The sequence below is a fragment of the Cannabis sativa genome, chromosome 9 (assembly GCF_029168945.1).
Source record: "Cannabis sativa cultivar Pink pepper isolate KNU-18-1 chromosome 9, ASM2916894v1, whole genome shotgun sequence".
NCBI lineage: Eukaryota > Viridiplantae > Streptophyta > Magnoliopsida > Rosales > Cannabaceae > Cannabis > Cannabis sativa.
Genome location: NC_083609.1, coordinates 7,396,655 through 7,409,734, shown reverse-complemented (window position 1 = coordinate 7,409,734; position 13,080 = coordinate 7,396,655). Strand labels below are relative to the sequence as shown.

The window sequence follows — 13,080 nt, the reverse complement described above, 5'->3', positions numbered from 1 at the left end:
TGGTTTCCTTGTTGGTGGCATTTTCGGATTTGGTGGGGTTATTATTTCCTAGATTTTGTGGGAATAATTGGTTTCCTTTTTCCATTTAAGGAAACATTGACTATATTTGAAAAACTTTTTTGGTTTCCTTTTTTTTTCTCTCCACACGTGGGTCAAAGGTAAGGAAGTTACTTTCCTTTTCAGTTTTCTTTTTTAAATTTGGGCATTTAAAATTGGAAGTTATATATTCTCAACTTCCCATTATCCCACGATCACATCTCTCTCTTCTATTTTAATTATTTTCTCTCAAAGGTCTAACATTGTTCAAAGTAAGAGGGTTTGTGTTCTAGGGTTTCAAAGAAAAATGGCCAAAACTAAGAATGCCCAACCATCCAAGAAGCCCACTCGTGGATCTGCTTCTGCTTCACCGGTGTCTCCGCCTGCGCCGCCTGCTCCAGCAACCAGAGCTTCTGGTTCGTCTTCTGCTCCGACGAAGTCTGCCAAGAAATCAAAGACCCAAGCTCGAAAATCAGTGGCAAAATTCTCATCTCCTCTTGTTGGTGCCTCTCCTATTGCTTCTCCAACACCTGGGTTGGGTGATCATGATGAATCCCATTCATCCGATCACACATTGTCGAAGTCCTCTTCCTCGAATGGGGCTCCCAATGTCGACCAAGCTTTGGTGACTTTGCCCACGGTGAGTTCTCGAACAAGGTCCAAGGTTTCCACTCCTTCAAAGCCTGAAGTGGTTAAACCTAAAATTGCATCCAAAGGGAAAAAGGTGGTTTCTTCATCTTCAAAGGCCAAAAATCTCAAGGAGAATCCCCCTTCGGTCTCTTCCTCGGATTCTGAACCAGAAGAAAGTGAGGAGGATCATGATTCAGAGGGCTTGTCCGATTCAAGTGAAGAATTTGTGCCCAAAGATCTTCCTGTTGTTGATGATTCTGGATCCGAGAGTGAAGAACCAGAAACGGAACCTGTCACTACGTGCACTCCTGCCTCCCCGTCGTTCCAAAGAAGGACAAAGGAAAAAGGCCCATTGTCTCTAATCCTGTTCTTCCACAGAAAAGAAAGAGACCCTCTGGTATTTCTCTTGATAACTTCAAGTCTCACTCTCATTATTTTTGTTATAATGATCATGCTAGAGATATGAAATTCTATGAGAATAGGAATTTTACTGTGGAGAAAAATTTTAATGTTATTACTCATAAGCCTTTTGGAGTGTATAACATGTTGAAAGAGAGACAATGGGTAGATACCTTGATCGGTTTTGATGGGTATGTGGATAGAATTGTGAAGGAATTTTATGCTAACATCACTGATGAGTTTCTCGATGAGGACTCTTTCATGTTTGGCAAAGTTTTTGTCAGAGGACACTGGTATTCCTTCACTGTGAAGGATGTTGCTGAGGCTCTCAATTTGCCTATGGGAATTGAGCCAACTGATGTGGAGTTTGATCGTCAAAAGGTGTTCGGTTATCTCTCTGGTGATAATGAAATTGAACTCTCTGACACCATGCATATGTCTCAACTCACCTATCAACATGCTGCTCTCATGAGGTTTGCCCTATCCAATTGGTTTCCTTGCTCCAATCCGGTAAATGTTTCAAATGAACTTGCTTTCTTTTTGTATAAAGTTTCAATTGGTGCTAAAATTGATTTGGCTGACATGATTTGGGAGCAAATTGTCTATCTTCGAAAGGGTAAGAAACCTAGGCTCAATCTCATTTTTCCTCACTTAATCTATAAAATTTTATCTGATCAAGAGGAATTGATTCTTGAGAATGAATCAATTGAGATGCCTGCTGTTGGAACCACCTTTAAAATTCCTGAGAAGCCTCCTCAAGGAAAAGCTGCTCAAAGAAAGGCTCGGTCTGCTTCCCCTGGTCTTACAAATGATCCTGCTGTTGGATCTGCTTCCACTTCTGCTCCTACAGAAATGGCAGAATTCAACTTGCGTTTGGGAAGAATGGAGACAAGTCAGGCCTTGCTTCTTAGGAAGATGGACAGCATCATGAAATACTTCCGACCCAATGATGATGAATAAGTGGTTCAATCTTTTATCTTTTGCTTTTTATTAATGTTTATTTGAATTTATGACTTTGTTCATGTTTGTTTTTGTTATCCTTGGCTCCTTGATAGACAAAAAGGGGGAGTAGTCATATTTTTTGGATTCCTTGAACTTTTTGTTACAACTCTGGACCCTTGGTTTTAGGGGGAGTTGCTTGTTTGTGGTTTAACACTTTTCCATTTAAAAAGTTGTGTTTTCGGTTTGTAAGCTTTTCCGTCCAAAAAAAAAGTTCTATGTTTTATGTGTTAGAGAGCTTTCATGCAGGGGGAGTATTTTCTATACTCTTGTATCTTTAAAAAGCTATTTGCTTTGGTTTCTAACACTTGATGCAGGTTTTCTCATAATAAAATGTTTTGTCAATCAAAGTGCCAAAGGGGGAGATTGTTAATTCCATTTTTGGCATATTTAATTGACAAAAATATTTTATTATTCATTGTATATTTTCAGCTGGTATACATTAATATGGTTTCCTATTTGGTGTATTCAAACTTGAAAGGAAAGTTGTCTAGCTTTCCTATTTTTGGAAAAAAGGTAAAAATGGTAAGTTTGGTTACCCATTTCGTTTTTATCTAACCAGCTGTGTTATTCTGATCTTGTGTTGAGTTTCCCATTTTCTAAGATCAGGTTTCTTGAAGAGAAAACCGGAGCTAGACTTTCCTTTTCTATAAAAGGAAAGTTGTAGTAACTGCCCACGATTCTGTAGGTACAGAAACGGAAATTCCTGGACTGATTGAAGAAATATTTTAGGGAAGTTTCTAGTGGGTTGAGGTCTTGTTCAGACCGAATGTAAGCTGTCTATGAGATGTATATTCATTATAAATACATCCTATAGCTGCTAGGTTTTGTATCTCTTTCATACACTTAGAATTGCTTTCATATCTTAAGGAAAGAGTGTCTTTGTTTAGTACCTCTCTTGGTACCTCTCTTATATCTTTGAATTTCATTCATATCTTTAGAAAAGAGAGTCTTTGATTTGTAGAGGAGAGTTGTTCTACTCTTACTCTGTTTATTTGTTGTTTGTATTGTCTTGAGTCTGTATTCAAGTCTACAACGAAGAAGAACATCAGTGCACCTTCGGGAGAAGGGTATTTACAAGCTTTCGGGAGATTGCTTTTGAAGTCTTGCATCGGGAGGATACAAGCACACAACCTTCGGGAGATGGTTGTATAGGCTTTCGGGAGATAGCCTTTAAGCCTTGAATCGGGAGGATTCAAGCACTCTTCAAGGTGATCGAAGGGAGTTCGAGCACTTGGAGTTTTATCAAGATTCGGTTAGTAGGTGGAATACATCAAGCTTGCGGCATACAATAAGAGGGAGTCTATTTATGCATAAGTCAATTACTTTGTATTTTTGATACCGATCTAATGAATCTTATCTCTGGGCGTGGCCCCGTGGACTAGTAACAATCTGAAAGGATTGTTGAAACCACGTACAAAAATCTTGTGTGTTTTTACTTTTATGCACTGTTTGTTTTTCTGGGTTTCTCTGGAGTTACAGAGTTGCATTCTGTAACTACAGAAAACTGTTTTCAGTACCAGTTTTATTATTCCGCATTTAATTAATCATTTAATTAAATAATCAAACTGGGAATATTAAAATACGGAATTTCAGATACTTTATCGTCATTGCCAAGATGTCAATTGTCATTGCCTAGATTCGTTTCACAAGGTCTTCGTTGCCAAGATTCGTTCGCAAAGTCGTCGCCACCCAAATCCGTTTGCAAGGTCGATGCCATGCCAAATTCGTCCTCAAGGCTGTTGTTGTTGAAATCCGCTCACAAGGTCGTCTCCATCAGCCCACCTAGATCTCGCCCTCCCCAGTTGTGATGTCGTCGCCATCGAGTCGCTACCCAAATTTCCACATCAGATTAATTTTGCATCTCAAATCTGAAGAAAATCGGTAGAGAATAGAGAAGGAGACTTGCTAATATACATTTATAATGGAAGGGAAAACAATAATAAAAGGAAGAAAAAATAAACAAAAGAAGAAGAAGGAAAATATATAGAAAAGAAGAAGGTGAACTATATGAATAAAAAGATGAAAAAATAAAGATGATAGTAAAAAAATTAGGTTTTTCTTTATTTTTTTTTTTGTTTGATTTTGATCTGAATAAAATGAGGAAATAAAATTATAAAGTATTCACATACTTCTCAAACACATAAATTTTGCCACATGTCACTTGTTCATTTGTCGTAGAACAACCCCACCTATGGGGATGTTCTCCATGGCCCTATTGTAAAATTAGTATATATGTAAGGAAAAAAAAAACATAACACAAATTTTGTAGGTAGTTCAAAAATTCATTTGAATAATCTATATCAAAGAATCACGTCCAGCTAATTAAACTTAATTAGATTATCCCTTGGTTATACTAATCTATATTTTTATTCATAATGTATTATAAAATTAATCTATAGCTTGGTTGCAAGGAGTCTCATCAACGTAGGTTTGCTTGTTTTAGTTATTGTTGTTCTTTGACATTAATTGGTGTAGAAGATCAAATCAAAGACCATGATTAGTGAGGATATATAAAACAATCTCAATATACAATTTTTTATTGATTAATTTGCCAAAAAAATTAAAAAGTATTGACTAGACCAGATCATTCTTGACAAATTGAGGATTCTAACGCTTTATAATTTGTTAGTGGTTTTATATAATTTTTATTAAATGTGATCTGATATTAAATTGTACTAATTAACAATATAACACCTGACAAGAGTAGACATCATAAGTTTAGAGAAATATTAAAGAGTAGTATAGTAATGCCTACCACATTTTAATGTATAATATTTATCTGGGTAGAATTAAATATCGAGTTCCAAATAATTTAATTTAATAACTATTATAAAATATTAGTAATTAATCGGCCGCCAACTTTTAATATGGTACTACCTTATAACAATGCATATATATATATATATATTATTGGTAGCGTGAATATCAATTAAGCTATATATAGGGGTTCAATATATCATAAATAATGGGAGTAAATTATATTATTGATCATATATCATCATCTAATAACTTGCTGCATTTGGAATAAACCATTGCTGGCTTTCTTCAATGTATGTAAGCGTCGCAAATTAAATAATAAAATTTTACCCAATATATTGGTATATATAAAGCCACCTTGGTGGCTTTCATTTCATCATCAAAACCAACCAAAATTAGCTAATTAAAGTAGTAATTATTATTAATTCGATGAATATCATGAGAGGTACTCATCATATTATTTTTATGGTGGTTTCATTTCTTGTAGTTGTTAGTGGAAGAGATTATGATGATCAGCATCATGAGAAAGGCGGAAATAATAAAGGTGATTACAGACATATGTATAAGAATCATGGAGGACTAGGGCTTCAGATGAATTTCTATGGTAAAAGTTGCAGAACACTTGAGGAAACGGTACGTAAGATTACGTGGTCTAAGGTTAGTGCTGATCAAACCATGGCCGCTAAGCTACTAAGGCTACACTACCACGATTGTTTCGTCCGGGTATACGTCTACCTAATTAAATAGACATATGTATATATACGTGATTTGCATGCATGCATGCATGTTTGTATATATAAATTATAATTGTACGTATATATATGTTGATGAATATATGAATGCATGTGTGTGTGCAGGGCTGTGATGCATCAATCTTGATCGATCCATTAAACAGTGATGACAATACGACAGAGAAGAGTGCTACTCCAAATCGATCGGTGACAGGATATGAAGTAATTGATGAAATTAAAGAAAGGCTTGAATATGAATGCCCTGGAGCTCAAATTTCATGTGCTGACATTGTTGCCTTAACAGCTCGAGATGCTGTTTCTTACCCCGTAAGTTATTAAGCATATATACTTAATATCAATTAGTAATAATTAATTAATTAGTATATATATAACAATCTGAATTTGCAGAACAAAAAGCCTCTATGGCCGGTGTTCACAGGGAGGAGAGACGGAAGAGTGTCACTAGCCACTGAAGCATCAAGGGACTTGCCTTCCGCATCATCTAACTTCACCACTCTTTCTAAACTCTTTGCAAGATTTAATCTTGATGAAACTGATCTCGTTGCCTTATCTGGTATATATATATATATACATACATTCACACACACCTATATGTATATAATATTATTTTCTCAATCTTTTGTTCCACATGATATTTTATAGGTGCACATACTCTTGGAGTAACACATTGTCCATTAATGTTCCGGAGGCTGTACAACTTCACCGGAAAAGGAGACACAGACCCTGCTTTGAACCAGGACTACGCGACAGAGCTGATGGCTAAATGCCCGCCACCGGCAAACCCTAGGACAACTGTAGAGATGGACCCTGGGAGCTCTTTGATCTTCGACAGCCACTACTATGATGGTATAACTGAATCTAAAGGAGCCTTCTCATCTGACGCCGCACTTCTCACCAACCCACGCGCCGCCCGCCTTGTCAGAAGCTTTCGGGACTTTAACACTTTCAAGATAGCCTTTGGTCGTTCCATGGTTCATATGGGCGCCATTGGAGTTCTTACTGGTGATGAAGGAGAGATCAGAACCAATTGCCGAGTCATTAATAATTAAGTTTAATTTACTGTCCTTTCTTTCTATCATATCTTATTATTGTATACTCAATAAAATCTAGTTGTGCTTCAATTCCAATTATTTGTATGTATTTTATCGCTGGTCATCAGTATTACAAACAATTTGATGGTTTGAGAATAAATTTGTATTGGTTTTGTTTAGAATAGGTGGATATGTAGTTAATAGTTTGATGATGTTGATAAGTTGGATGATTGGTGGGATAAGGAAGAGTTATGTAGTGTTTTAATTTTTATGTGTGTAGTAAGAGAGGAGACAAGGTAGTAGGCTAGTAGTAAAAGACTTACTTTGGCTACTCAAGCTTAGTTACAATTTGAAAGCTTGATGGGGTATTTATAGTTGTTTACCCCTACATTTAATTTCATCTAGATTATTCTAGTTCTACATGATTTACAATTTTTCTAGAACTTTCTAATTACATTCTTCTACAATCTTCTTGATTGGTTACTTCTAGTTTTCTAAATATTCTAGGTTTCTCTAGTTTTCTCTAATTTTCTTAGTTTTGTGTAGTTAATACTAGAATTTTCTAGATAAGAAAAGTGTAGAAATGTGTAGCACTTTTCATCACTCCTCCTTGGTACACATTTCGGTAACTCCGATCATGTCTCGCAATAGCTCGAACTTTCCTCTTGGTAGTGCCTTTGTGAATATGTCGGCTGCCTGCTCTTCAGTCTTGCAGTGTTTGAGCTCAATTTCTTTATTTGCTTCTGCTTCCCTGATGAAATGGTACTTGATGCTTATATGTTTAGTTCTACTATGAAATACTGGATTTTTCGCCATTGCTATAGCTGATTTGCTATCGCAATATATCTTTGTAGCTTCTTTCTGTGATTCTCCCATGTCTTCTAGTATTCTTTTGAGCCATATAGCTTGGCTTGTAGTCATTGCTGCTGCAATATACTCTGCTTCTGCTGATGATTGTGCAACAGTTGCTTGCTTCTTTGATACCCATGAAAATATTCCTGATCCAAGTGTGAAGGCATATCCTGACGTGCTCTTCATGTCGTCCATGGATCCTGCCCAGTCACTATCTGTGTAGCCAACAAGTTTTGAGTCACTTGTAACTCCGTACCATATTCCATAGAATTTTGTTCCTTGCAAGTATCTGAGGATTCGCTTGGCTGCTCCGTAGTGAACTTGACTTGGATCATGCATGAATCTTGATAGGAGACTAACTGCGTACATTATGTCTGGTCTTGTAGCAGTTAGATATAGAAGGCTGCCAATTAGACTTCGAAATTTTGATTCATCAGCTTTCGGTGAGCCATCTTCCTTCTTGAGAGCTTTGTTATTGTCTAATGGAGTTGATACAGTCTTACATCCCTCCATTTTGAATTTCTTCAATAGTGTCTCTGTATACTTCTTTTGTGAGATGAAGATCCCATCTTCTTTTTGAGTTATTTCGATCCCGAGAAAGTAGTGCATTAATCCCAGGTCGGTCATCTCAAAATTTTTCATCATGTCTTCTTTAAACTTCTTTATCATCTTCTCATTATTGCCTGTGTAGATGAGATCATCAACGTATAAAGAGACAATTAGTGTATCATTCGTACCTTGAGTTTTGATGTAAAGAGTTGGCTCACTCTTGCTCCTCCTGAATCCTTGCTCGGTAAAGTAGTTGTCAATTCTGCTATACCAGGCTCGTGGAGCTTGCTTTAGGCCATATAAAGCCTTTTTCAATTTGAGGACTTTATCTTCCTGTCCTTGTACCACGAACCCTTGAGGTTGCTCCACATAAATTTCTTCTTCAAGATAACCATTTAGGAATGCTGACTTCACATCGAGTTGAAAAATCTTCCATTTCTTCTGTGCGGCTAGAGCTATTAAAGCCCTAATAGTGTCGAGGCGTGCAACTGGAGCAAATGTTTCGTTGTAGTCGACTCCGTATTGTTGTGAGTATCCTTTCGCAACTAATCTTGCTTTGTGCTTTTGGATAGAGCCATCTGCGTTGAGCTTTGTCTTGTAGACCCACTTGACTCCTATAGTATCTTTGTCTTGTGGACGATCTACAAGCTCCCAAGTCTCATTCTTCATAATCATCTTTATCTCTTCATTCATAGCTTTTCTCCATACTTCTTGTTTATGAGCTGCTTCAAAGCTTTCTGGCTCCATAAGTACTAAGTTGCATGTCTCGTAGATTTCTGATAGTGGTCTTGTTCGCCTTACTGGTGAGTCTGGCGGAGATTCTATGACTTGTGCAGGTTCTTGTGTTCTTGGTTGAGTAAGAACTTCATTTTGATCAGTTTCTTGTCTTGGCGGTAGAGGAATATTGACTGTCTTTCTTTCAACTTCTTGTGTCTCCCAGTTGTATGCAGCATCTTCGTCAAATTTTACGTCTCGACTGATTATTAGCTTATTTGTTTCTAAGCTATAGACTCGATAACCTTTTGATTGAGTACTATAGCCTAAGAAGATTCCTTTCTCTGCCTTCTCATCAAGCTTGCCTCTTTTCTCTTTTGGAATGTGACTGTAGCATATGCAGCCGAAGACTTTGAGATGCTTTGCTGATGGCTTACGTCCGCTCCAAGCTTCGATCGGCGTCTTATTCTGCACGGCTTTGGTTGGACATCGGTTGAGCAAGTAGACTGCAGTGCTTACTGCCTCTGCCCAAAATCGTTTTGGGAGACCTTTCTCTAGCAGCATGGCTCTTGCTGCCTCCATAACAGTCCTGTTTTTCCTTTCAGATACACCATTCTGTTCTGGTGCGTATCCAACAGTGAGTTGGTGCTCCATCCCTTCATCTTCACAGAACTTGTTGAATTCATTAGAAGTGTATTCTTTGCCTCTATCACTTCTAATTGTCTTGATGTAGTGACCGCTTTGTCTTTCGACACGGGATTTGAACTTTTTGAAAATATCGAAGACTTGCGACTTTTGTTGCATAAAATAAACCCATGTCATTCTAGTAAAGTCATCAATGAAGAGAATGAAGTACCTGTTTTGGTCATTTGATGGAGTGCGCATTGCCCCGCAGACGTCAGTATGGACTAGCTCCAGTGGCTTTTTGGCTCTCCAAGCTTTGCCAGATGGAAAAGGTTGTCGATGTTGTTTCCCGAGCATGCATCCTTCACAGATTGTGTTGATCTCTTTAATTGCTGGGAGGTCTCGCATCATATTCTTCTGCTTGAGGATCTTAAGCCCATGGAAGTTGAAGTGACCAAACCTTCTATGCCATAGCCATGACTCATCTGTTTGCGCTTGCATTGCCACATTGCTTGCATATCTCCATTGTATTGGAAAGCATCTATTTTCTTTCATTTTTACCTTTGCAATTTGAAAGGATTTATCTTGCTTATCATATATTGTGCAAGAATCTCCTTCAAAATGCAAAGAGTACCCTTTTTCAATCATTTGACCTACGCTAAGTAGGTTTTGATCAATGTTGGGTACTAAGAGTACATCCTTGATGTATCTCTTGCCTTTTTTAGTGTCAATGGCAATGGTGCCTTTGCCGACTGCTTCCATGAAGTCACCATTACCGATTTTGACTTTAGTCTTGGATCTATCAAGACTACAAAAGATGCTTTCATTTTTCGTCATGTGGTTACTGCAACCACTGTCAAGATACCAAGTATCTTTTCCTTCTTCTGTTGCAGCTTGGCAGACATAGAAGAGATTATTTTTATCATTTTTCTCTTCAGAAAAATTAGCTTGATGGGATTTCTTTAAACGACAAGTTTTTTCAGTGTGGCCAAATTTTTTACAATTTTGGCACTGTGGTTTTCCTTTGAACCAACAGTCTTTCTCCAAGTGACTTTTTCTTTTACAAATGCCACATGGAGGATACTTGTCGTTATTTTCTTTTTGTTTTTCTTGTGTCTTTTTCCCATCAGCTTTTGGTTTTTGAGACCGCGAATTGATTTTAGACTGAAAGGCATTTTCTACTTCACTTTCCTTATGCCTTTCTCGTCTACTTTCATATGCTTCAAGAGAGCCCATTAGTTCAGTTGGTGATAGAGTTTCTAAATCTTTAGTTTCCTCTATCACAGAAACTATTGAATCATATTTTTCTGTACAAGAAATTAGTATCTTTTGTACTATATTCTTGTCAGAAATTATTTCTCCATAGGCTCCCATTTGATTTACTATTTCTTTAATTCTAGAATAGTAATCTTTTGCAGTCTCATTATCTTTCATTCTAAGATTCTCAAAATCTCTTCTAAGCTTTTGTAGTCTAACTGCGCGTACCTTGACTGTTCCTTGGAACTCCTCCTGTAGCGTGTCCCATGCTTCTTTTGCCGTTGCTGCGCTCATAATTCGTGGAAAAAGATTGTCCGCCATAGCTTGTTGCAAGCAATATAATGCATGAGAATCCTTTTGTTGATTATCCTCGAGTGCCTTCTTTTGGTCTTCCGAAAGAGATGTAATATCTTTCGGAATAGTGATTCCTTCTTCAACAATTTTCCATAGATTTTGTGATCGAAAATAGGTCCTCATTTTGATGGACCAAAAATCATAATTTTCTCCATAGAAAATTGGAAGAGGTAGTGAAGAGCGATTGTACTCCGAACTCATGTTGATGAGTGAAAAAGATTACGCCCAGTGATATATGATCGAACGGGGCTCTAATACCACTGATGGTTTGAGAATAAATTTGTATTGGTTTTGTTTAGAATAGGTGGATATGTAGTTAATAGTTTGATGATGTTGATAAGTTGGATGATTGGTGGGATAAGGAAGAGTTATGTAGTGTTTTAATTTTTATGTGTGTAGTAAGAGATGAGACAAGGTAGTAGGCTAGTAGTAAAAGACTTACTTTGGCTACTCAAGCTTAGTTACAATTTGAAAGCTTGATGGGGTATTTATAGTTGTTTACCCCTACATTTAATTTCATCTAGATTATTCTAGTTCTACATGATTTACAATTTTTCTAGAACTTTCTAATTACATTCTTCTACAATCTTCTTGATTGGTTACTTCTAGTTTTCTAAATATTCTAGGTTTCTCTAGTTTTCTCTAATTTTCTTAGTTTTGTGTAGTTAATACTAGAATTTTCTAGATAAGAAAAGTGTAGAAATGTGTAGCACTTTTCATCACAATTAATTATAATAAAATCATACACTATTCTATTTGATTAAGTGTAGTAATTAATATATATTTGATATCGTGCTCCTGCTAGTTTTTTTTAGGAAAATACTATGTTTTCATAAGTTAATGAGATAAGTCATTTATAATACGAGAGTGAATATTCTCCAACCTAAAGCAAGTTTCATTCAATCCTAAAATATATCTAGCCAAACTATAGGCAACAATATTAGTAGTATACTTGACATGAGTAATAGACACATTAGGGAGAGAGGAAATAAGACAAGATATATCAACAATTAAATCTTTATTAAAAGACGAGTCACTCTCTCTAGAGTGTTTTGTTCTGTGCTCTCTTTATGAGTATTGTTTTGTCATTTTTTAGAACACTGTTTTGGTATGTTACTTTATTTTGGCCCTTTCGTATTCTTTGTCTTTGTCTGTTGAGCTTTTTATCCTGTGCAAGTGTGTTTGTTCTGGTGGACTTATGGCCTCTAGTAGCTTCAATACTAAGGATCTAGAAGATCGCTAGAGAGCCATTCAATTAAAGATGAAGAAAGCTAGAGACGTTCTATGAGGAAAACCCTAACTAGATAATTATGATAATTGAGAAATTATATTATTATATAATATAATATATGAGAATTTATATGATTTATGACACCGTTGGTGAGCTAGCTAGGGGCATTTTAGTAATTTTGACCCGAGAAGGGTAAAATAGTGAAATTAATTTATTTACGTGCTTATGGAACTATATTATTATATAGTATGCATGTGATGTCTTTTTTAGGTGTGTTCTGATAGGTTGAAGCGGTATAGTCACAACTGGATATTTCAGGCCGAATCGGGTTCGGGCCCAAAATACAATTTGAGTTGAATTATTGGCATTTTAATTGTTGATGACTAATCTGAAAATTAATTGGGTTTATTATATGTGAGATGTCATTTTTGCCCTTGTGAGTGAATATGTGTGTGATTTTAGCCAATGGGCGAAATAGTCTTCTGACCTTTATTTGTTAATTGATAAAAGATGAAATTTTGAGTAAATCAAATTGAAAATTCTAGTTTTGCTTCCTCTAACCCGTACCCTCTCTCCCTTAAACCCTCTTCTTTTTCCAAATTTGATTCTTGAGGAGAATTTGCTTGATATTGGCTTGGATTAAGCTTTGAGTTTGAGGATCTTTGGGTTTGTTCTTGAATTGAGCTTGAGGTAATCTTCTATGATTTTAATCTTTTATTTATTGCTGAAAAATTAATTGTTGGAGAATATGAAAAAGTGATGTGGCTTGTGTTTATGAACTTGTGATGCATGTTCAAGTGTGTTGGGTTGTTTTGATCGAGCTTTAATTTCTTGAGTTTGTTTCGGTTAAGTTTGGACAAAATTTAAAGGAATTTATTTGTGTTTTTATTCT

At 36.4% G+C, this 13,080-nt stretch overlaps 1 protein-coding gene across 1 annotated transcript; it reads left to right on the top strand.

The window, feature by feature from the left end:
• Window positions 1-5,219: 5,219 nt before the first annotated feature.
• On the top strand, window positions 5,220-6,636 carry LOC115722149 (peroxidase 24). Its single transcript, XM_030651278.2, has 4 exons — window positions 5,220-5,547; window positions 5,682-5,882; window positions 5,964-6,129; window positions 6,219-6,636. The coding sequence occupies exons 1-4, from the start codon at window positions 5,254-5,256 to the stop codon at window positions 6,623-6,625; spliced, it is 1,068 nt and encodes a 355-aa protein (XP_030507138.2). The 5' UTR covers window positions 5,220-5,253; the 3' UTR covers window positions 6,626-6,636.
• The last annotated feature ends 6,444 nt before the right edge of the window (window positions 6,637-13,080 follow it).